Here is a 27,326-nt window from a genome sequence, read left to right as displayed (position 1 = left end):
CATTATGTTTCGAAATATTGATATGTTTGGGTATTGTTTCCTACACACAATTATAACAAATGTTCCACTTGGCCTTCCATATGTTTCGTGTCCACACAGTACCTCTGGAACATTTATGCATTTAAGTCAATATACTAGTACAAGCAAGTAGCTTTGTGGAAACCCAGCTACTATAGACCAGAACGCAAGTGACAATAATTATAAAGTATTACTTAGTACATTAATTGAAATCAAAACGCTTTGAAGCAGTTACAAATTCATGAATTGATTTCACTATTCTTAAATTTATGTCCGGGGGATAGTCATTTCTACCAAATAACACGGTTTTGAGTCAAAACCACTGTTGTAATAAAACTTTGTTTGGCGAATATTATCATACAAGTAAACAGAAAATGAAATGTATTTTCAAACGGATAACCACAACTGAATGACGGATTGCACTGATATATCTTTTGAACCTATGATCATTTAGATCGCTACATTCTAGGCGAAGTCTACAGTAAACTATTTGATTTGAACGCGTTCCAAATTCAAGAAATTGCGTATATGGTAAATTTAACATCGGACGGATTTTTTTTTTAAGCAGAAAACGATTCAATATCTGTAGTGTCAGTTCCGAGATTATTCCAAATACGAATTCCAGATGGTAGAAAAGAAATTTTATAGAATTTTCTTTTGCTATATACAGTTTGAAATTCGCCAGCGTTACAATGAGTAATTTGAATTGTTAGATACTTTTGGTGGTACCAACGATGATAGATAGTTGGGAGTTAGACCTTTTACCATTTTGTAAAGAAAACACATTTTATTGAATTCACGGCGTTGGGACAGAGACATACATCCAGTCCCGTTATATATTTTGTCATGACTGGTTCCCCTAACTGCACCACAGATCGTTCGAAGGCATCCAAATGAAGTTTTTCCAATAAATGTGCCTGAACGTTAGGGCAGTTGTCCCATATATAATCACAACAATCAAATATAGTATTCTATATGTATATGTAGTTGTAACGTGATAAAATGTAAACTTGTAAAGTCCCAGTTTTTTATAATATATATTATTGCTAGATTTTAATGTTTAGAACGAACTATGCATGACGAATTAACTTTTAAAACGAACAAAATATTTAGTCCCAAATTGTGAATTTGTCATGAATTTACACCGAATACATAAATATTTGCAGCGTATTCTCGCATATTCTCGCGTATTTTATGTTGTATGTTTACGCAAAAACGTAGCTGCGTATTCGGACGAATTACGTAAGCGTTTTCGTGGCTTATTCGTACAATATTCGCGTGAATACATCGAAAATACGCAAGCGGATTCACATCATTTTGCACTGTGTAATCATTTAGTCTGCCCTACCTGCTAGGTTTTTAATGGAAGTTAAGTTCGATGGCGGACACTCACAAACTTATAGTAACGTGGTACGTGTCAACAGTGGAGATAGCCCGGCCAGTGCATTTCCTTTGTGTCCTATAGTCTTATTAAAGGGACATTTCTGAGTTTACTGCAATTTTTAAGCTGTTATCGACTAACAGAGACTTTTTAACGATTGTAATTACATATCAAATATATTTTGCCTGTATATTAAACGTGTTTCTGACCGTTCTAATATTTGTACTAGGTTAAATTTCATTTTATTTCGTAAAAAGTATTTTTTCCTACGTGCGAAATTATTTAAGACAAAATCCAGTTTGGGCTTCTTACAAATATTGTGATGACCAGAAACACATTGATTATACAGACACTGATATTCTAAACAAGAAAATATATTTAATATGTAAGTTTAATCGTAGAAACATCTTACAATGCAGCAAACTCAGGAATGTCCCTTTAATTCTCAAAACGTATTATTTTACCTTGGATGTTACCTTGATGGATTCTATGTATTATTAAACTTATTTTATAATTATAAATTTTGACCTTACTCTGGAGTTGTTATCATGTTTGAGTACAACGGTACTTGACCTATTTTGTAAACCGAGGACTATTACAAAACGTTACTATGTTACTAATAAAGATGTACAAACCTTTGATCAACGTTAAAGTACCTTTCTCTGTTGTTGAAGCCAAAGTAAACAATGTAAATAAAGGTAGCATAAAATTATTAATTAACCCACTTGAACTATGTAGTTTTGACATATATATATTATTCTAATTTTAGAAGAACCGGTGGCAGATCAGGGGGCAGTGACCCGCTCCCACTCGTACACCCCCCCCCCCCCCCCCCCCCCCCCCCCCCCCCCCCCGTATACATTTTGCAACAGCTATATTTTATTTGATATTTCCAGTCTTTACATTAGAAAATTCGAGGAAACTCTTCTGGAACGAATGTGGCCTTCGGCCTTCGGCCTTCGGCCACATGCCATTGCCCCCTCCCTCCCCCAACACACACCGTATTTGATTTTCTGTATCCGCCACTGAGAACACAAATCAGATATTGCTTAAGCACTCTTTTGTTGTAACAGCAGATTTTTTGATGTTTTAATATGTGTTGTATTTTAAGTGGGTTTTTTTTACTTGTTTAAGGTACATGCTCAGGAAAGCTGGTGTGTTTGATAGATTGCAATGCGTCAAGGATATAAATGGACAAGAAAGCAAATATTTGGGTGATGGAAAGGTTGCATCTATAACAAAACCGAATATATGTCAGTCCAGCTGTGAACATCCAGATATTTTGAGTTCTTACTGCCAAACATGTTGCTTATTCCTCTGTGTATCATGTGATAAAATGGAACATGCAATGCATTCCGTTGTGTCAATCACAGCTGAATACAGAAAAAGGTTAGAACGATTGGTCGAGATTAAAGAGAGCATATCTGAAGTCATTGAAGAAGCAAGCAAGAGAGAAAGTACAATGCTTGACTCCCTGAAATCTGTTCGAGTACATTCAACACATATGTCCAACAAAGAGACATACACTATGCTCAAACGAACTATAATTAGTCAAACTCAACAGTTTAAACACTTCATGAGAAACACTGAAGAAAAGATAGAGCAACTTCGTCAAATCATTGCTGTAAAGGACCACATAAAAGCAAAGCTCAAAGCAGATGTGTCATCTGATTTCACTCCAAATATTACAAAGTCTGACAATCAAGGTAAACGTGTACCACATCCAAACTTGCAGTCGCCTTTAATTTCTCAGACTAAATGTATTTTTGAGTTATTTGAATATGAATTGCTATAATATTACAGATTGACGCTGCCATTTGTTAATGCAATCATTAAATATTATTAAGAGCATTGTGAGAAACTGGTAATGAGACACGAGTTACATAGACTGTATATCACAAGGATATTGTATTAGATACTACAGTAATACATAGTGGGGAAGAGAGAATGCAACTTTATAACATGTGAACACAAACTCCAAAAAACACACCAAAAAAAACCCCACGTTTTACCCTTACCATTCAATCCCACATCGCACTACATAATGAAAATATATGACATATGTTGGATATACAATATGAATGATCTCGGTGGGTTGCGGTAGGTTAAACAACAACATTGAATATGGGATCAGTTTCATATCAGCAATATATAAAATGAAAGTGCATTATGTAGTCAATTTATAGCAATAGTATAATAAACAGGTAAATGTTCTTAAGCAATTCGTTTTCTATCATATATGCAAATACAATGATATTGGAGACACAAGCGGTACTTAGTATAGTTGTACTAATTGTATGACAATGTTTACATACGGTCAAGATTATGTTCCAGTGGTGATTTCTATATATTCTAGGGCCGCCTCTCATGTCTGCAAATATCACTCTCAACTTGGACATCGCAGATGAAGAGCACGCCATTTTCAATATGTTTAATGGACAGAAGGAGTTTGTAGAGGCAACCCTAAGAAAGTATGGCCTGGTATTGTCCAGCATAGAAGAGGGTTCTATTATCATCCGAGTGATAGGAACAGCAGAGCACATTACTGAACTAGGAAATTCATCTGTAATTTCGCATCTGGTGGAAAACCTAGTGCAATTATTTCCTGGGCAGATCACTCTACAGCATGTGAACGTTCATGCCAAATACGAATGTAAGTAACACACACCATGCAGGGGTGGGATCTAGCTTAGTCGGTAGATCTCGCCTGAGGTATTGGGTCGTAATACTGAACCCACTATGTAGAGCAATTCATACACTTTCCCCCATCCCAATCAGTGCCCCACGACCAGTATATCAAAGGTCGTGGTGTGTGGTACCCTGGATATCGGAAAGTGCATATAAAAGATTCCTTGCTGCAGATGTAGCAGATTTCCTCTACGAATAGAAAGAAAGAAAGAAAGAATAGGTTTAATGTTTTATTTAATGACGCACTCAATATGTGTGTGTGTGTGTTACCCGGGGCTGAAGTAAATTCAAGACTTCTCGTGATTCCAAAGTTTATTTCAGTACATTTTATATGAAAAACCTATAAAATATAACATAAACATTCCTTACTATCACGCATACAAACTTTCACACTTCCGCGCGCACGTATAATACAAACTCCAGATTAAGATAAAATATATCACTATGTTCGAATATCAATATAAAGTCTATTGTACATAATATAACTGTCTTGCCAGACATCTGCAATATCTATTTGATTAGACACTTGAAATGCAGCAGTGTAGAACTTTTATTATTAAAATAAAGACTCTTCTTATTTTTTGCAGAATATTAAATATAAATAATATCTAAAGAAATTATGAATGTCTGCTTCTGATGAAAGCTGATCGTAATATGACAATTAGGAAAATCTAGTTATAAAGGGTGTAGTCTAAAAGCATGCAGTGCATGTCTCGGTGTCGAGTCATCAGTCTGGCGTGAAATGTCACAGTTGAACGTGAAACAACAACTACTAACAAACCCAACACAATAAACAATCACCACTACTAACACAAAAAATAGAATAGACAACACACCTTAACTTGAAACTATTTTATATTTAAAGATCGAATCCTACAAATTAGTTAGAAAAATACTATACTATTTAATTGAAATCTTTGATAATTAATAATTTAACACCTAGTTACACACACACACACACACACACACACACACACACACACACACACACACACACACACAGAAATTATTATTTTTTGTCCATGAGACTTGTACTTTGCAATTAAATTTCAACATTTTGTGGATACAAAGCTCGGAAATTAATGGTATATGTATTCAGAGGATATTCAAAACGACTAACAGCAAGTAAAACTGTTTTATCAATATTTAATATATCCTAAGAGACAAGACTGAAATCGTAAGTATACACGAAAAAAGAAGCTGGATTTAAACTGTTGTCATGTTCATAATTAATTAATTCATGCAATCGCGATCAACTTCCAGTAGATATAGAATATGAAACCCCCCACGAACAACTAATTCTAGGTGCCATTTTGGTTGCAATACAATAAATGGGGTACTTAATTAATGTCCATTAATATATATATATATACATACATGTATGTATGTATGTATGTATGTATGTATGTATGTATGTATGTATGTATGTATGTATGTATGTATGTATGTATGTATGCATGTATGTATGCATGCATGTATGAATATCTATATATGGTATGTATGTCGCGGTTGACTGTTACATACACAGATATTAACGCACTGACGCTGGGGAAAATTAAATCCTTTCTGGCCTCACAAATTGTCCCATGCCGTTACTGCGACTCGAACCAATGGCACCGAATCGCCCGCAAATTGCTGACTAACCACAATGCGTTCTGAGCTATCCAGATATGTATGTATGCATGCATGTGTGTGTGTGTGTGTGTGTGTGTATATATATATATATATATATATATATATATATATATATATATATATATATATATATATATATGTGTGTGTGTGTTTTATTACCAGTGTGTTTCGATATTTCGTCAATATCACATATTAGGAAGAAATTTTTTATTATTCCCAATATATGATACTGACGATATAATTTCAAAGTTAATACAACGTGTTTTTGTAAACTGTATACCAACTTTATTTCCAGTAAGCAATTACCCGATATTCAAATGACATGTGGCCGGTGTCTTTTTTAATGGAAATGACGTCAAACTGAAATGACGTTAATTTGGATATCAGTACATAAAAATAAACAAGCAGGGTATTTTTCTGGACTGTTATCAAATTCTCAAAGTATATGATCTGAAAAATATTACATACTTTGATTACATTGGATATGCTAGCTACTATGATATATATACTGACGTCCAAAAGAAACTATACACGGCTTGAAATTGTATTATAGAAAACCAACAAACGGTTGGTTAAACTAGTATATATATATATTTCTTAAACTGTTAGTATGTGTTGGTGATCCGGGTATTCATCTTTTCAGCATATACTGGCTTGACAGAATGAAGCTTGCTTGTGACCGCACCATCCCAATAATCTTGTCAAGTCGGAAAAGATATATTGGTTAATATGAAAATTAAAATCACTGTAGGGAACACCAATATTGACATGGGGCAAATTCAAAGAAGACTTGGCAGCAACATCTACCTTTTAATTGCCCGTAATGCCAACATGGCTGGGTACCCAACAAAATATAGCATCATTATTGGCAATGGATTAAAAGACACACTTTCGTATCATTATCACAACCAAGGAATGCTTCAATTTTATGTACTGTAAAACTTGATGAGACGAAAGTGAGTCTGTAAAACATAATATATTTGGATGCATATGAATCCTTAATCTGTTCCATGGCTTTAATTGATTAACCCAATCTAATTAAAATTAGCTCTACTATTACATGTGGATCTAACACTAGCCAGTTGGAGCTCATGTCCACCAATCAAAACCTTACTTGCAGAATCCTGCCAGTGATTTAAAAATAATTTGAAAACATTCCGAATTATCCTGAGGGTATACGACATGTTTCGTGTGAATTACGAATGCCTTAAAACATGTTTTATTTTATAAAATAAATAATTTGTAATGTAAAACTGAAGACTGATTTAGTTTGTTTTTTCTTATAAATAAATAAATAATTATTAATGTAAAATTGAAGAATGATAACCCACCCCGTACGTATTGGTATGGTTCGCTGTACTGCGGCCACTAAAATAGACTCGTCCGATATTTTTTGAATTTGTATGCTCCCAAATAACGTTATAAAAGGCGAAGTGTGATTGGTCAATATTTAAATTATTATTTACAGACGAAATGTTACCTGGACATTGGGGACTACGCAGTGTTTTTAGTTTTAAATCACTGGCAGGATTCTGCAAGTAAGGTTTTGATTGGTGAACATGAGCTCCAACTGGCTGGTGTTAGATCCACATGTAATAGTGGAGCTAATTTTAATTAGATTGTGATTAACCAAGTTTCAGCAGTAAAGATTGATGCTGAATTGTGCAATCTCATGGAAATGATTGTGTCTGGTGGAAAAACTGTAGCCACACATTAAAAAAGATAGTCCCTATTTACCTCGCGAAAGATCCGGCTAACTCCACCAGAGGCCGTAATTCATTATGGCCGCTGGCGGCCATACTATAAATCGGAAATAGCCATTTCTCATTTACAATGCCAGTTATAATCATGAATAAGCAGTCTATTTCTATTACACAGAGAGTACTTAAAATATTAGTGGGGCTATTTTTATAATTTGAAGACATCTTAACATTAAAATCCAAGATGGCCGATGTCCACCACATTGATAATTTAAAAAACACCAGAGCTCTTGCAATATGTGGGTTAAATCATAAATGAAGAGTGTTTTGATACTGAACAGGGGACGTCAGTCTATTGGTGAGGTTATTTTTGCCATATATGGACATTTTAATATTAGACTCCAAGATGGCCGTTGTTCATGATCTTTAAAATGAGGTCGTCTTTGCAATTTGATGCCATTTTTATCTTAAATCTAATATGGAGGTCGTCGCAGCTATATTGAAACAGAGGAACGCAATATATTTCAAAAGTATTCAGTGAACAAACGTAAGGTACGATAGGTTTAACTGAGACCTAGTCTATCGCACGAAACTAAACACATCAGATATTGATGCTGAACTGTCAACATCTGTTACCGCCTGTATATTGGGTGCGATATTTAAATATTTTCCACTTGTCAAAGTCCAGTCAGGACCAACAGACGAGATGTGTGTAAGAAGAGAATGGTACAGTTCTCCTGTATAGTTATTTTCCCATGACCAGAGATGTGGCGATTCAAAGTGGTGCAGGATAGTTAGACCTTCCATACTAACACTGCACTTTTTAAATGTAGCCCATTTGCCATGACCTGAAAGACACTTCTTTGATTGTTTACAGGGGTGCACAAATGTGAACTTGTGTTAGTTGCCCGGAGGGCAACCAGTAGCTGAAGTTGCCCAACATCATCTCTTGGTTGCCCACATATTTCATAAAACGTTTTATGAATATAATTTTGAAATGTCTTTAAAATTAAACTGAAATTTAAAATGTTTTTATTATCATTACTTATCAGTTTAGTTTTATTTCTTTTTTAACATTATTTATCTACAGCTCATCTTCGCTTAGGCTGAAAAAAGTTTGTTTTGTTTAACGACACCACTGGAGCACACTGATTAATTAATCATCGGCTATTGGATGTCAAACATTTAGTAATTCTGACTCGTAGTCATCAGAGGAAACCCGCTACATTTTCCCTAATGCAGCAAGGGATCTTTTATATGCACTTTCCCACAGACAGGAAGGCACATACCGCAGCCTTTGTCCGGTTGTTGTGCACTGGTTGGAACGAGAAACAACCCAATCAGCTGAATGGATCCACAGAGGTGGTTCGATCTCGCTTGGGCTGTCACAGTCATAATACCTGATGAACTCAGGGCTCATCCAAGATTAAAAATACCTGTTGCCAAAAAAACTGCCAAATGGAATTTTTATTTGCCATAATGAAAATGTTTTAGCCAAAATTGTCTTGTGTAGTACTGTATAGAGTATTTATATATGAATATGAAACTTGTATCTTTTTCAGCTAATTATGTACAAACTGGAATACATCTGAGTAACAAAATTATCCCCGATCAAAATCAAAGACAGCAATGGGGGTAGGGGCAGTTAATATATTACTTAGATTTTTCAGTGGGTGAGGGGAGATATGCAGAGTTGGAAGCCATTGCCCTCTGCAAACACACTCAAAATTCTAAGGCCTATGGCATTAATAAAAATCTGAGAGCCAATACTCTTCTTATTTTTTTAAACAGTGCTCATTATTTCTGTAAAATAGCAATCTTTATTTTGGTTTAAACTGCTTTTAATTGTATTTTAAAATAACCCATCTATTCCACACCCCAACAATTTCGTAATTTGCGCCATTTTCTTGATTTCTGCGTCGTGTTAAATGCTTCTTGTTGTTTTCAGCTTGTAAAACACGTAGCCTTAAGAATGCTGACTTCACGGTATGACAACTATCCATTTACGTCAAAAGGTTTTGATTAAAAAGATAATGAATTCAAATTTTACGGTCTTTTTAAAATCTAACAAATTTATATAATATTTTATCTAACAAATATCATGATTATTGTAAACTAATTGTATTCAGTGTACGTTTAACCGCAATTTGTATAAATACTGCATGTTCCTTTCCCGCGATCGCGAAATGCATGAGTGCGAAATTAACAGACAACGGAAATAAACAAACGAAACAGCAATTAAGTAATTAATGCGAACAACTATTTGGTGGTGGTGGTTTTTCTCACAAATTTACATCAAGATTTACTTGCGTGTAATCGTATTGTTTAATGTCTGCAACAATGTCTTTTGACACGTGCAAGTCTCGGCTGACTGTCAAGCGTGACCTATATGCACACTGAGAACAGCCAACGAACGTTTTCCAAACATTCGCGAACTATGCGATTGGTTCCTGACGTGGACATTGGGTTTAACATGAAGCGCATAAACCAGTTTAGCGGACGTTTTTGTTTTGCTCGGTTTACCTGAACTCGGCCCTAGCCTTTGGCCCTGAACTAGCATGCGTATTGAAACTGACACGCAATTTCGGGCCGTTTTTATTACTTTGGCTCAAAGACTTCACAGAGTTAAAATAACACGCTACAGATTTTTCAGACTTTTCTTGCATACATGTTGCCGTTAAAATTAATAACTGTGATTATTAAAATAAGCAAACATTGTTATGCTGAATTCTTGATGACACCGCTTCTCATTACCAGTCGCAAGATCCCTGTTAATATTTGGTATTATTATTATATGTTAGGTGTCGGATAGATTATGTAATTGATTGTTCACATCGGAAGATAGAAAATGGCTTAGCCAAACTTTTAGCTCAGAACTGGGTGCTTGTTGGTGTAGTTTGTGGCCTTTCACATGTCTTGTGCCCTTTGCTAATAGCCACCATTCTGAAACGTATCTGTCTGCATTGAACTCGTCAAAATCATGCACGGTGGACGCTGAGTGGATGGCAGCGTTAGGGTGGATATTTATATTGCCTGTCAGTCTAGTTATCAGTTTCGATACTTTTGAATTGCCCGTGACTGTCCGAGTGTCGGGATTTTTTTTTCATTTTACTTGTTTTATTATTTTCTTGGTTGCCCATCGGGGCAAATGTTTGACAAAGAATGGTTGCCCGCAACATATTTTGGTTGTCTCGGGCGCGCGGACAACCGATTTGTGCACCCTTGGTTTAATAACAGCAAAAGGTCAGCAGCTTTTGAAGGCATCACTATCAAACCTGCCTGGACAATGGGCTAATCATCTTATTCTCTGTCGGTCTCTGCTGCACACATTTTGTGACAGATGACGTCCCATCACTGCAACTGTTTCATACAACACCATTATCACTATTTATTTACAACTCCGTACCAGTAGTCGACGACACTAAGGATACTGATTCACTGAAATGTTAAAGCATGATCAGACAGCCCATGCATCACGTCATACCGTCATGCCCATTGTCTTGATGTTGTCTCTCTTGTCTTTCTTTATTTGTTTATACACATCATGACTGGTTCTGATATTGTATCTAAAGGAAAGGTTCCGACTTTATGGAAGTTTTTTTGCAATGAAATAATGACCCAGTTATCACCACTGCACTATAACCTACATAATCTGATCTGATAGTAACTGTCATTTCCTATCTCCACTCATAATCTGATCTGATAGTAACTGTCATTTCCTATCTCCACTAAATTAATGAATGAAGGAAGGAATGTTTTGTTTAATGACGCACTCGACACATTTTATTAAGGTTATATGGCGTCAGACATATAGGCTACTCTTATCGATTAGCAGCAAGGGATCTTTTATATGCACAGGATAGTACATGACACGGCCTTCGTTACATCAGTTGTGGAGCACTGGCTGGAACGAGAAATAGCCCAATGGTTCCACCGACGAGGATCGATCCTAGACCGACCGCGCATCAAGCGAACACTTTACCACTGGGCTACGTCCCGCCCCTTAAATTAATGAATGCCCTTAAAACATTTGTGTATGGTGAACTGAACAGCTCAAATAATGTAGAGGCCCAGGGCAAAATGTGGTATTGATCAACAGAAAAACAAAGGCATAATTAATATATCCCATCAGACAGCGACTCTCTCGGATAACACTGCATGCACGCCCATTGCATCGCCTGCATCAGTTGCGAACGGGCTTCATTCTGTTGGGCCAGTCGTGGGAGATTGGCGGTCCTCCTGTGAACGGTGCAGGAAGGATGAAGTGGTTTTGTGTCGTGCTCGCATCGGTCATGCATGCTTAAAACATTCATTTGTTTCGAAGAGGGATCCTCCGCCTCGGTGTTGGCACTATCAGTGCGCTCTGACGGTGCGCCGCGTTTTAGTGGAGTGTCCTCATCTCCAAGAGGCTCGAAAGGATATATTTGGACAAACAAATGTGATGGAATCGTTTCGATTCCATCCAGAATTTGTATTACAATTTTTACGCGATACTGACTTTTACTCTAAATTTTAATTTGATCTATCTGTGATATTTGTATTTTTGCACAGTTCTTTACACTGTTTTAATTTGACTTTTGATTTTTTATATTGATGTTGATCATCACATTGTTTTTGCATTTACCATAGGTTGACACCCAGTAGCCGATGTATTGTTCGTGCTGGGGTGTCGTTAAACATCCATCCATTCATTCTTTCATGCATTCATTCACCTTCATCAGCTCTGCCATTCATTTGTCACACAACCCGTTTTGTTGATCTTCACTGGAACATGGTCAGCGGAAAATGTGGTGCCGTCTGCAACATTTGCCCAATACTCACATGAACCCCAACTGGAACATCCAGTAAACAGATGGTAACACAGATGTTGAAATCACAACATCAGAATTTGATTTGTCAGAGTTTGATTATAGTTATGACGAATGAAGGAAGGAAGGAAGGAAATGTTTTATTTAATGACGCAGTCAATACATTTTATTTATGGTTACTAGTGTATGGTTATGGACCACACATAATGAGAGAGGAAACCCGCTGTTGCCACTTCATGGGCAACTCGTTTTGGATTAGCAGCAATTGACCTTTTATATACATTATCCCACAGACAGGATAGTACATACCACGGCCTTTGTAACTCTAGTTGTGGGGCACTGGCTGGAACGAAAAATAACCCAATGGGCCCACCGACGGGAATCGATTATAGATCGATCGCGCATCAGGCGAGCGCTCTACCATTGAGGTATGTTCGGCCCCTATGACAAATGAAGTTCAATTTTATGAAACAGAGAAGATCTCAGGTATTACCAATCGTACATTAGTAATCTTTGTTGGTTTAATTTAGAGTTCTAGCGTACAGAAAATTATTTTGAAATATATTGTGCTCTTTTATGTTTCAATACAGCTGCCACGCCTTTCATATTATATCTCAAGGTCAAAACGACCTCAAATTGCAAACATTACCGCACAAAAATTATGATGATGTATATACATACCTCATTTATCATACATTTATCATTCTATCACAGTTAATTCAATGGATCCAGCATATTGTTATTTTAAATCCCTTAACTGGGATGGTGATACGAAATTGTCTTTTTATCCACTGCCAATAAAGATATTATAGTGTGTTGGGTGGCCAGCCATGTTGGCATCAGGGGTAATGAAAAGGCATATTCAGCTACCAAGTCTGCTTTGAATTTACCTCATGCCAGGGTTGATGTGCAGTATACTGATTTTCGACTTGGCAAAATGATTGGGACTGTATAGTGTGGGAGTCAAGTGAGATTTAATTGTTGCGAGAGTTCCAAAAATTTGAGGTGGTTTTATAGAGTAGTACTTTATGTTTTTTTCAGACAATATCAATGCCAAAAATGTATACTACCAATCTGGGGGTCAAAACACAATCATTAAGAAAGGAGAGGAGAGTACTGACGAACAAACACGTGCATCAACTTCAGGTATCCTTATTTAACACAATGTGTACCAATACTGTCAAATACACCATGAACATTGTCACAGAGAAGTACATACAAACTATATGACATATATTATAAAACAAGCAACAGCATGTATTTATGTTAAAATTAGCATTATAATGTACTTATAGAAAATTTAAATTATTACTCTGTGCGGTTGCTGGCCCATATATATCAGTTAAACAAGGCTTGTATTTTCCCCCCCAAAAAAATCGTATTGAAATTAAATGTTTTGTCTACATTTCCAGGTATTAAAATATTAAACATATTGCTTTGGTTAATAAATTCACAAAAAATTTCAACTGTAAAACTGGCATTGTGGGTGAACTCTCTCTACCTTCTACTAAGAATTATTTAATGTTCGTTTTGGCCAGAATCTTCCGTCTTGAAATTTATGCTAAATTATCCATAGTGTGGCGAGATTTTGTAGCATTGATGCTGGTTTCCTTTTTTGACATTGTATTGGTGACCCAGATATGAAATCCGTAAACCACATCTTCTTTTTTAACTACCACTACTACTATAACTACAACTACTGCTACTAACACCACCATCACTGCTACCACCACCACCACCACAACAACAACAAAAACAATAGCAACTACTACTACTACTGAAATGCTGCCATCTATTGATTGTCTATGACAGATTTCATAATAAAAAATGTGCTCTCTCTCTCTCTCTCTCGATCGATCGATCGATCATAGAAGCTGTACTTGTCACAGAGGTAGTATGTCAAAGGATTCTTAAGAATTATATTTTTAATCTGCATTGATGGAGAGGTGGTTAGGTCTGGTAGATAATAGATTCGTATTCCAAACTAAAACCATATCAGAATGAGTTTTCGCACTACGCGCGACCAAACATTGACAGAATTGTTTTCCACACTTACATTATCCCCCTATTTATCATTTTGAAAAACAACATCCTTGAATTAAATCTGTTTACATTTGATTATTTTCAGGTATCCAATACGAGCCCAAAGACGCTAGATTTATTTTTGAGTCACCGAAATCTGCTGTTTTAACAGAGGTGCTGCAGTGTTTGTCTCTGCACATAGTGTCGAACTGTGTAACGATCGAAATTAACCCTGGCCGTATCGAGGTACAGTTCAAGAAAACAATGTATGGAGTCATGAAATCTATCATTGATAACCCAACAATTCAAAACTTTGTCCTTCAAAAAGATTTGGACATTCAGATAGACATCAACTTTTACAAAACAGGTAAGATGGCTGATGAAATAATTAACTGACAGTGGTTTTCGATTCTCAAAGGCAAAAACGGTTTGTATGCATATCTGCCAGAAAAGAGGTCTCCACTTAGATCCACAGTTGTTTTTGGACAAAAATCCAATTCCAGTTGTGGAGGAGACTAAATTTCTGGGGTTATATTTAACAGGAAGCTATCATTTGTGTCTTATCTTAAATATGTTAAAAAGAAGGGCTTAAAGGCTCTCAATATTTTAAAAGTTATTGGTAATATGAAATGGAGAGCAGACCACAAGATTATGCTCCATCCGTATAGATCTCTTGTGAGGTCAAAACTGGATTATGGATGCATTGTGTATGGGTCGGCACGCAAGTCTTGCTTCCAGATGCTAGATCCTATACACAATCAGGGACTTAGGCTTTGTCTTGGTGCTTTTAGAACATCTCATGTAGAGAGCTTGTACATTGATGCACAGGCACCTAGGCGTACAAAGCTTTCTCTGCAGTATGCTACCATCCTACACATATCGCGGTGTTTGATAACAAATATATGAAGTTGTTTGATGCAAGGCCAAATGCTATTCGTACATTTGGTCTTCGCATTCAGCGTTTTTGTTTCTTTCCAACATTGAATTAACTGATACTGGAAACTCCTTCATATTTTGTTTTATCACCTTGGTGTATTACACCACCTAAAATTGTATTTGATCTTGCGCATCTAAAGAATGATTGTACAGATGCTGTTGTATATAAACAAATTTTCATGTAAATTCAAGACAGGTATCGTGATTGCATTCTTGTATATAGAGACGGGTCACGTGGTGGGAATTCTGTGGCTTATGCTACAGCTTTTCCATCAGACACAATACTTTCCATGACTCGTCATCGATCTTTAGTGCTGATGTTTGGGCAGTCATTAAAACCTTAGAAGAAATCATAGATTCGCTTGCATCCAAATTTATTACTTTCTTTCTGCAAGCTTTACGCAATACGAAGCTGGACCATTCCTTAATTTGGATGGTGATACGAAAGTGTGTCTTTTTATCCATTGCCAGTAAAGATATTGTATTTTGTTGGGTGCCTAGCCATTTTGGTATAAGGGGTAATGAAAAGCCCGATTCTGCTGCCGAGTCTGCTTTGGATTGCCTCATGCCAGGGTTGGTGCACCTTATACCGATTTTAAACATAGCATCAACCAATTTATCTTTTCGACTTGGCAACATGATTGGGACAGTGCGGTTGCGAACAAGATTCGTGCCATCAAGCCGGTCTTAGGAGAGTGGCAGTCCTCCTATAGACGGTGCAGGAAGGATGAAATAGTCTTGTGTCGTGCTCGCATTGCTCACACATACTTGACCCATTCATTTATCTTGAAGAAGGATCCTCCACCTCAATGTGTGTACTGCCAGTGTACTCTGACGGTACGCCACATGTTGTGAAGTGTAAGTCTGAATGAAACTCGAAATGATATATTTTGTCAACGAAATGTGATGGAATCATTTCGATTCTATCTAAAATTTGTATTACAATTTTTACGTGATACTGACTTTTACTTTAAATTTTAATTTGATCTATCTGTTATATTTGTATTTTTGCACAGTTCTTTACACTGTGTTTTTATTTGACTATTGAATTTTTATATTGATTTGATCATCAACTCATGGTTTGAATTACCATAGTTTGACATCCAATAGGCGATGTATTTTTCGTGCTGGGATGTCGTTAAACATTCATTCATTCATTCATTTGATGATATAATTATTATTAGTTTCACCCCAGCTTGGTCGCGCGATCATTCGCCAATTGTTAATAATATATATATTTTTAATTGCTCAACATCATGTTCTCTAGTTGGACACCGTGATGGATGTGAGAATGCTTGATAAAGGGGCCTTGCAGCAAAATACTGGTTTAGATTAGGAACACATGATTGTTCATCAATAATGCATATGGCGTACATGGAATCATATTATTTTAATAACTCATCTAATTTAAACTGGACATTTTATATAAAACTGATGTGGATTAATTTCGGCTTTAGTCAAATATGGGACAGTCAACGCTCTTTTACCCACACAGAGATACACGTAAGACATTGAAAATGCTAAAAATCACACAACTTCAATTCCAGCCCCCCATTACTAGATATTCAAATGACTTAAGAATATGCAATCTGATTAAAATTAGCTTTACTGGTCTACCCAGTAGATCGATCTAACAGCATTGTGTGGACTCCCATGTCTAGGTAACATTTCATCTATAAATAACAATTTAAATATCGACCAATTACACATCGCCATTTATAGCGTTATTCGGGAGCATACAAATTCTAAAAATATCGGGCGAGACTATTTATGCAATAGGCGAACTTGTTGGTCTATTTCAACATTGAAAAAACAGGGGAAAAGTGCAGTAATAAACTCTGGATTGTATACTAGTATAAACAGATTTTGTGCGGGGGGGGGGGGGGGGGGGGGGGGGGGGGGGGGGGGGGGGGGGGGTGTGGGGGGGGGGGGGGGGGGGGGGGGGGGGGGGGGGGGGGGGGGGGGGGGGGTCTTGAAACGAATTTTATATAAAATTTTATATTGAAATTAGTTTCCGGCATATTTCGTCATTCACCCGAATCATTTCTTATACCTTCGGCATAATCCCGAATGTTTTCAAATCACTGGCATGATTTTGTAAGGTTTTGATTGGTTGAATGAAAGGACATGAGCTCCAACGGGCTGCTGTTAGATCCACGTGTAATAGTGGAGCTAATTTTAATTAGATTGAAGAATATGTGACGTTGTGTCTTTTTCAATGGAAATGACTTCAAACTTGAATGCTTCATTTTGGATGTCCTTACATAAAAATAAATTAGTGCTTAACGGTTTTTTTTTCTTCTGAACGCTGGGCAGATTTCAGTGCAAAGTTGCTATTGAAATGTATTTTGAATTATGACTATGCATTTTCTTAAATGTCAATAAACGTAGTGCCGTGACCTCGATTAATTTACATCTAATTTGCAGTTATCGAATTCTGAAAGTATGTGATCTAAAAAAGATCACATACTTTGAATTCACTGGATATACTAGCTATTATATGATGTGTGTGTGTGTGTGTGTGTGTGTGTGTGTGTGTGTGTGTGTGTACGAATTTATGTTCCTCCTGACAGACTTACGTTTTGTTTTTACCATAGTTTTATGATTTTTCTTGTTGGGGCGTCGTTAAACATTCATGCATTCATTCATTCACTCGGGACAGATAATTCATAATTCCTCATAGCTCGTTAGTTATGCTCTAATATGAAGGGTTCATGGTAATAACCTGTCATGTCCAAAACAGAGAGTCAGTATTATAATGGTCGTGTATGTGAAGGTCACAATAACATACTAAATTAAAAGTCTATAATAATGGTAGGCAATTAAAAGTAGTTGGTAAATTATGCCTTCTTGGGCAGAAGTATTTCGCAATTGCAGAATTGTAAACGTTAACATTTTAAAATATCACCTTATTAAAACTGTGTCATCACAGGTTATCCCCGTGAACTCTTCATATTATATATTACAATACGTTTTGGTAACGCCAATATCGTACATTAGGAATACAACATTATTTTGATTGCTAATATATGATACTGACGATAAGGGAACACACAAGGGTAATAATTTCTTTATCATACAATCTCAAGCTTAAAGCCACGTGGTTGTGTAAACTGTATCCGCAACTTTACTTCCAGACAACCATGTCTCAATATTCAACTTGGTAACTCCATTAACTGAGACAAATTCCAATGCACAAGAGAGCCAAACAGAAGATGAGGTGTTGTTGCAGGAATTAAAATCAATCACGATAGACAATGCTCCTGGCGTCAAACAACAACCACATGGTAAGATTCCCATATAATCATTAACAGTAGAAATCAACTTCTTAACAGGTTTAGACAATTGTCTGTGGCTCTTTTTTAGTCCGTTGGTGGTAGTAGTAGTAGTAGTAGTAGTAGTAACAGTGACAGCAGTAATAATAGTGATAGTGGTATGATTATTAGGAATCTGATTATGGCGTGAGTTACTCAGTTACCTGGGTATTTAAAAACCCGGCAACTTATATTTATATAGTTTGCCGTCTTCTTCAATATGTTTATTCTCTTACTGCTCAGTAATTCTTTATATGGGTATGTACTTGGACTTTTATAATAAAAATATTGATGTAAAACCTCAACTCTGGAATTGTGAAAATATTCATCAACAATATCACTTTCATTGCATACAGTTCACGTTCTATCTTGAATATCTTCAAGCAATATGTTATTCTACCTTCCAGTAAATAGTGCTTTGATGTTGTCAATTTATTAAAGCCCATAACTTTTAATGAATTATATTAAGATATTTTTCAAACATAAGGTTTCTTTTAAGAAGTTGATAGGTGTTCTATATTTGTAAATATTGAGCATATTTTCTGCACTTAATTTGTTGTGAATGCCAGTTTAACGATAAAAACGTATGTGAAATCCAAACATGGCTCATTCCTAAATGCTCAAAAATGTATTAAATCAGCTGTACATACGTTTTAATTAGTTCGTTAATAATTGCCTGCTTTGTTTTTCTTTGTATTTTGTAACATATATTTTGTAAACTTCTCCATTGCAAATATAAACAAACAAACAAACAAAATAATAATATATATACAGTCAAACCTGTCCTAGCGGCCACCTGTACTCAGCGGTCACCTGCCTTAAGCAGCCACTTTTTTCTCTCCCAAACGATTTATAATGTAAATGCACCTGTAATAAGCGGTCACCTGTCTAACGCGGTCAGCGGCCCCTAAATCGGATCCCAAATCGCAAAAATATCTGTATTAAGCGGCAGCAGTAAAGTTTTACTATTATATAAAAAGAGATATTTTAACAACAGCGATAAGGTTCAGCAAATAATCGGTCTTCACACCTTCAGGAATGCTAGTACCCATTCAGTCTTAATTTAATACATTCCATTTGCATTATTTCTGAAGGAGACGACATGTCAAATGTTGATTTAATATCATCAGTGAAGAACACATCCGTTGACTAGCAGTACAGATAGTAAAACAAGAAACAACAACAAATGTTTTAAAGACTATATATGTGGCAACCTATACTCAGAGGCCTTCTGCCTTAACCGGCCACTTTTATCTACTCCCTTGTGTGACCGCTTGAGACAGGTTTGACTGTATGTTTGTGTGTGTGCGTGCGCGCGCTCATCTCTATCTCTCTCTCTCTCTCTCTCTCTCTCTCTCTCTCTCTCTCTCTCTCTCTCTCCCTCTCTCTGTCTCTCTCTATATATATATAGAGAGAGAGAGAGAGAGAGGGATAGAGAGAGAGAGAACGAGAGACAGACAGATGAGCGCGGGCACGCACACAAACATATATATATAGAGAGAGAGAGACAGAGACAGAGAGAGACAGAGACAGACAGACAGACGAGCGCGCGTACGCACTCACACAAACATATATATATATATAGAGAGAGAGAGAGAGAGAGAGAGATTTTATATATATATATATAGAGAGAGAGAGAGAGAGAGAGACAGAGACAGAGACAGAGACGGAGAGATTTTATATATATATATATATATATATATAGAGAGAGAGAGACAGAGACAGAGACAGACACACAAGATTAACACCCCAAGCATTTCCCATGTCCCTGTTATGCTGATAGGCCATGACCCAGAACCAAAATTTGTCCAATAGGCACCACCTGGGACCGGCAAATGTTCACAGAGAAGAGAACGATGCATCGATTGTACATATTTTTGTAAAATGTTCAAAAGTGACTTTTATTGTGGCGACATGTGAAATCATGCATTTTTGACGTTATTGGATACCGTATAATTATAAACGATATAAAAACAATATTTAGTATCCAAACAGGACAAAAATCTTAATCATTTAATAACAAAGCTACATGCTGTTGGCATAATGTTTTGTTTTTAATTGTATTTTGTAAAATATGTTTTGTAAACTGTAGCATTCAAATATAAACAACAAATAAGTTAAAATTAAATATATATATATATATATATATATATAGTCGAGCATCGTTATGTGGAACTTGTTTGAGTCAATATATCGCTTGTGTGTATATGGCTGGTCCGTCCTGATCAAGACATGTATTAACTACCATTCTTTTTATTTCGGTTGAGTCGATATTCGACATATTTTTGGGGTCCCAACGTACACTTTTATAACGAAAAATGTCTCTATGTGTCGATATTAATAAACGCGAAATTTGCCAATTAACACTTGGTGTTTTTAAATTTTGAAAAAATATCTGAAATGGATCAGTGTTAAATAACTTGGCCTAAATAGTTGTATAAATGGATTGAACATGGAAAGAGATGTGTTTTCGAGCGTCGAAATGTCACATACATGTTCTTTGGAATGTTTCTATGTTTATTTTTGTTGTTTATCAAAGGTGGGTGGTAAATGAATATATTCTCATATATGGACAGAATAAACATTATATAAAATATAATGTAAATATATTGCCACATGCATACACACATTACAGCGCCAGGGGACACCGGGTATAATCACAATAGTACCCGGTAAACCAACACTAGGTCAAATTAAATCCCAGTAATTGGATTATACTGACTAGAGAATACAACTCTTTATGACAGCAATTTCTGTCACATAACTTACCAATGGCTGACATTATAGTATTCGGTGCTCAATTTAAAACTGCCACCAATGAGATGGTGACATGCATTCGATATATATATGTCAACATTCTTAAAGATACTCTATCAAGATTTGCCCTAAAACAATATATGAGATAACGGTATATAGCTAGAATAAGCAAAATATTGTTGATTTGGGAGGTTGTTTTTAGTGTTTTTGTTGGCTTTTTGCCACGAAAGGTTACTTTGTCATACTGTGTATTATTTTACTAATTGTATATATTTTGTGATTTTTTTTTTACTGAATATATTATTTACAGTCCATATCCAGGCCCAAACAGCGAATGTACAGTATGGGGAACGTAACACCATCACATTGAATAGTGCTGAAGCTTCTGGGACTGGTGAGGACAGAGGAAGCATTTGCAGCAATGAAGAAGTCGAAGAAGAGTCAAATACTGAAGAAGAGAGAAACGTTGATGAAGAATCAAACCAAGCAGAGTCACAGGGTATGTCGAAACTAAGACATTGTAACGAATATGTATCTACATCTGACATGTTAGCAAAGGACAACGAACTCGGAAATATTGAAAACCTCAAGTCATCAAATTTTGAGTCAAGGTTCAAGGTATCATTTATTAACCCAAATGCATAACTTATATTAGTGGGTTTTATTTTGAAGATAGAGTACTGTAAGAAATGTCTCTGTAGTGACCACGACAGCAAAATATTTTATCTTTATAGTTTGTGTTGATGCTGCTGTTTAGCATTGCTATGTTGACGACATAGATGTGTATGCTATTTGATACGGATATCGACTCATTATATTCTGTTGAAAATAGCCTACAAATTAGTCCAAGCTCCAAAACCCATTTTTCGGGTATACGTGATATGGAAAGCTGCAGAAGGTTTCGATGCATTTTTTAATGCAATGTCATCGCCTGAAACTATTCAGTGTGGGGTACTAAATATTTACCTTGGCATGCTAAAGTATTGTGGGTAAAAGTATAATTATTTTAATCAAATGCATCAGAGTATTCTGTAATCTAAACTGATTAAACTCTTAAACAGATATAATATAAAAACATATTTTTATTAAAACCAACCATGTCTTACAAATAAATTCAAAGCATAAAAAACTTCAAAATTGTATTCCAGGGACCACATAACACCAAGACGTAATTGCTCTTAATTTCAATAAAGAACTGACCTAAACACCGTCAGTAGCATCACCTTATACATAATGACAAGGGTGTCATTTTAATCAATGTCTACAATTAATACGGCTACGATGCTATCACAGTAATTTAAGAGTGCATACCGTCTTAGTTGCCCTAATGTTCACAAAAGTCGGGTGAGTTTGCCATCTTTACGTGTATTGCGGTTGAGATATAGCTCAGAAGTAGAGTACTTGCTCCAAGTGTAATGGGTCATACGATCCATCGCCCTTTGCAGACCTGTCATTTGTTATACCAATATCACAAAGGAATATCAAAGTTGATGTCCATGGTGCGTTCATTCCTGTTTTTAGTAAAGAGTATATACAAAATATCATATTACCAATCAGTAGGAGTAGCATTTGTGATTAGTCGTGTATGTGTAGGTCAGAATACCGTACTAAATTAAAAGCTTCTAATTAAGGTAGGCAATTAAAAGTAGTTGGTAAATTATGCTTTCTTGGGCATAAGTATTTCATAATTGCAGAATTGTAAATGTTAAAATTTAAAATATCACCTTATTAAAAATGTGACATCATAGTGAATACAAAATTATTTTGATTCCTAATATATGATACTGATAATACACAAACACACTAGGGTAGTACTTTCTTTATCAGATAATGTCAAGCTTACAGCCACGTGGTTTTGTAAACTGTATACGCAGCTTTACTTCAAGTCAGACATGACTAAATATTCAACCTGGAAACTACATTAACTGAGACAGATTCAACTGGATACGAGAGCCAATCAGAACATAAGGCGTTGTCGCAGGAATTAACGTTACTATCTGGTTTACAATTAGTCGAGATCTATAGATAATGCTCGTGACTGCAAACAACAACCACATGGTAAGATTCCCATATAATTGTTAACGGTAAAAATCAACTTCTTAACAGGTTTTAGACAAGTGTTTGTGGCTCTTTTTTCGTCCTTTGGTAATGGTGGTGGTAGTAGTAGTAGTAGTAGTAGTAGTAGTAGTAGTAGTAGTAGTAACAGTGACAGTGACAGCAGTAATAATATTGTTAGGCATCCGATTATGGCGTGAGATACTCAGTTACCTAGGAATTTAAAAACCAGGCAACTTACATTTATATAGTTTGCCATCTTCTTCAATATGTTTATTCTCTTACTGCTCAGTAATTCTTTAAATGGGTGGGTACTTCAACTTTATAATAATAATAATAATAATAATAATGATGTAAAACCTCAACCCGTGAAGTGTGAAAATATTCATCAACAATATCACTTTCATGGCCCCTGCGTGTGCTGTAACCTCACCGTGGTGCAGGGGTGTAACATTCTCTTTGAGAATGGCCAATACAGCACAAAATTGAAGTTTTTAGTAAAATTCAGTATCCGTAAAATTCTGTGATATTTGTGTTTTTGCAGTTCTTTACACTGTTTTTGTTTAAGTCTTGAATTTTTATATTGATGTTGATCATCACTTTATTTATTTGCATTACCATAGTTTGACACCCAATAGCCGATGTATTTTTCGTGCTGGGGTGTCGTTAAACATTCATTCATTCATTCACTTTCATGGCATACAGTTCACGGTCTATCTTCAAGTAATATTTTATTCTACCTTCCAGTAAATAGTGCCCCTAACCTTTCAGGAATTATATTTAAATATTTTTCAAACATAACGTTTCCTTTAAAAAGTTGATATATGATCTCTCTCTCTCTCTCTCTCTCTCTCTCTCTCTCTCTCTCTCTCTCTCTCTCTCTCTCTCTCTCTCTCTCTCTCTCTCTCTCTCTCTCTATTATATATATATGTATACATATATATACTCTGTCAAAAAAGAAACACATAGGTGATAGGGAAAGGAGAAAAATGTTTGATTTTACAAAATATAGTTTTTTTTTACAATGTAGCTGAATGACCATGTTTGTTAATGTTCCTGGAATGGGACAGCATGCCCACATGCACCCTAAAACAAATTTGACGCACGTTGAGGCACGTTGTACAATAATTGCAGGAAATCGGCGTGAAATGGTAAGATTTTGGCGAATGCATGTGAAACTCGCGGAAAAGATTGAGGTAGTGATGGGTATTTAAAGCTGCAATGCTTGCAATGATGCCTCGTTTCCATTTCGACGTAGACGAGTTACAAGATGCCAAGACTAAGCCTGCCGAATCGAAACATTGCAATAGACCGCCTCCAGTTAGCAGTCGCACGCCACATGAACGTCCATCAGAGCACCATGTCACGTTTCTGGGACAGGTACCAGCAGTTTCAATCAGCTGAAGACCGGTCCACAAGTGGAAGGCGTCGCATAACAACTGCAGCACAAGATCGCTACATCCGGGTTCTACACTTGCGTCATCGAACTGCCACAGCAACGAACACTGCTGGACGCATACCTGGTTTGACAAGGTGTCTGCACAAACCATTCGGAACATACCTCGAGAAGCTGGTTTACGGGCTAGGAGACCGTATGTTGGCCCCGACCTGCGACGTCAACATCGACATTTACGTGTTCGCTGGTGCACAAATGTACAGGGGTGGAACTTGGGAAACTGGCAGCGAGTATGGTTCAGCGACGAGTCACGTTTCCTTCCACAGCGACGTGATGGACGACAACGTGTTTACAGACGCCGCAATGAACGTTTTGCTAACTACTGCGTCGCCCAAGTTGACAGTTTCGGTGGAGGAGTGTAATGATGTGGGGAGCCATCTCATACACCGGCAGAAGTGAACTTGTGTTCGTACAAGGCAACCTGACAGCTGTACGCTACCGGGATGAAATTCTTCGATGTCACATGCTTCCCATTTTGGATCGACAGAGAGAACTCTTTCAGCAGGACAATGACAATCTGTATACGGCACGCGTAACAATGGATTTCCTACAGAATGAGAACATTATTGTGCTGCCATGGCCATCAAGATCGCCATATCTCAACCCCATTGAACATCTATGGGACGAACTGGACAGACGTGTACGCCAGCATGACCCGGAGCCTCAGACGCTTCCGCAACTGTCATATGCACTGCAGGACAAATGAACCAGGATTTCACGTGCCCGGATTCAGAGACGCATTCAGTCTATGCTGCTGCTGGTGGCCACACAAGGTACTGATTTCATCGCCCTCGTGCGACGCTATTTGGTGACGAAAACGCCTCCATTGCAAAAACATTGTCACATATTGATTGTGATACGAAAATAAATAAAGAAATTATGCCACTTTGTATTAAAGAGATAATTCCATGAATATTTCGCCTGTGCGTTTCCTTTTTGACGAAGTATATATATATATATATATATATATATATATATATATATATATATATATATATATAACTGTATGTGTGTGCCTAAATGGATATAGACAAGGTTTGCAGCCAAGCTTTTCTCATGTCTCTGTTATGCAGATAGGCCATGAGCCAGGACCCGGAATTTGACCAATAGGTATTTCCTGGGGGAGGGACCAAATCTCCACAGTGAAGAGACTTTGTCGCAAAAAATGGAATCATTGATTTTTTACGTTACTAGATGCTGTACACTTATAAACCATAGAAAGATAATATTTGGGTCCAAACAGAACAAAAATACATAACCATTTAATAGCAAAGATATATAATATATATGAGCCCTCACATGGGAAAAGCTTAGCCAAAACAACTTTTTTTGTTTGTTTGTAAATAACAGATAATAATCTTAAAAAACTAAATCTCAGATATTTGGGCTCTATCTTAATTATATCTTGTACAGCATTAATGACGTCACATTTTCAACATCAAAGTAGACCACGTCAGAATGAAATTTAAACGTTATAACCTTATTCTAGGTTACTTCCCGCCTAATTTCAATGAAATCAATTGATTTGAAATAGGTATTTTTCGTTTTCTGTTTAGCCAATATCTTAAGTTATATATTCCGATTTTGGTTTTTTTAAAAGCGATATATTCCAATTTTTTAAATATATATATATATATATATATATATATATATATATATATATATACACACACACACACACACACACACACACACACACACACACACGGATCCCATACATGAATGTAATATTAGTGTCATATATGAAATTTAGCGAAAGTAGTAGGGGGCACTTGAGCCTCATGATATGCAAATGAGCTACGTCACGTGACCTAGGCGTGGCCTCCTCTGATTGGCTGACCTCTAAGCGGGGACGCTAACCTTGACCTACTTAGAGTACATAATCCTAACTGGGTTAGTGACTTGAACAGCTGTGGGAACCTGACCTTTGTGTCAGGAAGCACCGGATGTCGGCCAGATTTATGAGTGTGTTAACCATCGGGGGGTGGGGGGGGGGGGGGGGGGGGGGTCTATACAGGAAACAGATGCGGAAGTTATTAATGGCCATCAGATGGCAAGATATCGTGGGGTGAATGGCTTTGGCAGTTGACGAACATCTGGGTTAAGGGGTTTGGCGGGGGGGGGGGGGGGGGGAATTCCACAGCCTTTGAAACGTGCCAATATACGGCGATGGCCATGGAGTCACCCCAGAACGTGTTCAGGCACGTCTTGACCTCGTGAGGTCGCTATGGATGGCGTGGGGTGTGACGTCACAAGAAATGCCCGAGACATTACTGTATTTTAAAAACCCCACATTATTATCGGCCTCATTGGTGTAGTGGTTAAGACTGGTAGGTACTGGGTTCGTATCCGGATATCAACTGCTCACTACCCAGACGTTTCACTAACCACTACCTCCCACTGTCCTGGAGAGGTAGCCCCAACTAAGTACTATCCCCACTGTCCTAGATAACTGAATTCTGTGTGTGTGCCCAGGATAGCGTGATTGAATCTTAATTGGATAGAGGTACGGAAAATAAATATAAACAAACAGTGTTCCATGGTTTGAAACTTTAT

The 27,326-nt window shown here is 36.7% G+C and overlaps 1 protein-coding gene across 2 annotated transcripts in view; it reads left to right on the top strand.

Annotated features, from left to right (window-relative positions):
• Window positions 1–27,326, top strand: part of LOC121367911 — a 128,650-nt gene that overhangs the window by 42,710 nt on the left and 58,614 nt on the right. The window contains exons 6-11 of one of the 2 annotated variants that reach the window (XM_041492361.1): window positions 2,534–3,105; window positions 3,756–4,052; window positions 13,272–13,376; window positions 14,359–14,619; window positions 18,326–18,475; window positions 21,570–21,758. In XM_041492361.1, the coding sequence (XP_041348295.1) occupies window positions 2,534–3,105; window positions 3,756–4,052; window positions 13,272–13,376; window positions 14,359–14,619; window positions 18,326–18,475; window positions 21,570–21,758 (1,574 nt within the window). The remainder of the gene's footprint in view (window positions 1–2,533; window positions 3,106–3,755; window positions 4,053–13,271; window positions 13,377–14,358; window positions 14,620–18,325; window positions 18,476–21,569; window positions 21,759–27,326) is intronic. The other variant, XM_041492362.1, reaches the window with a different exon arrangement.

This window comes from Gigantopelta aegis, chromosome 3 (assembly GCF_016097555.1).
Source record: "Gigantopelta aegis isolate Gae_Host chromosome 3, Gae_host_genome, whole genome shotgun sequence".
NCBI classification, from domain to species: domain Eukaryota; kingdom Metazoa; phylum Mollusca; class Gastropoda; order Neomphalida; family Peltospiridae; genus Gigantopelta; species Gigantopelta aegis.
This window is presented reverse-complemented; position numbering and strand designations above follow the sequence as displayed.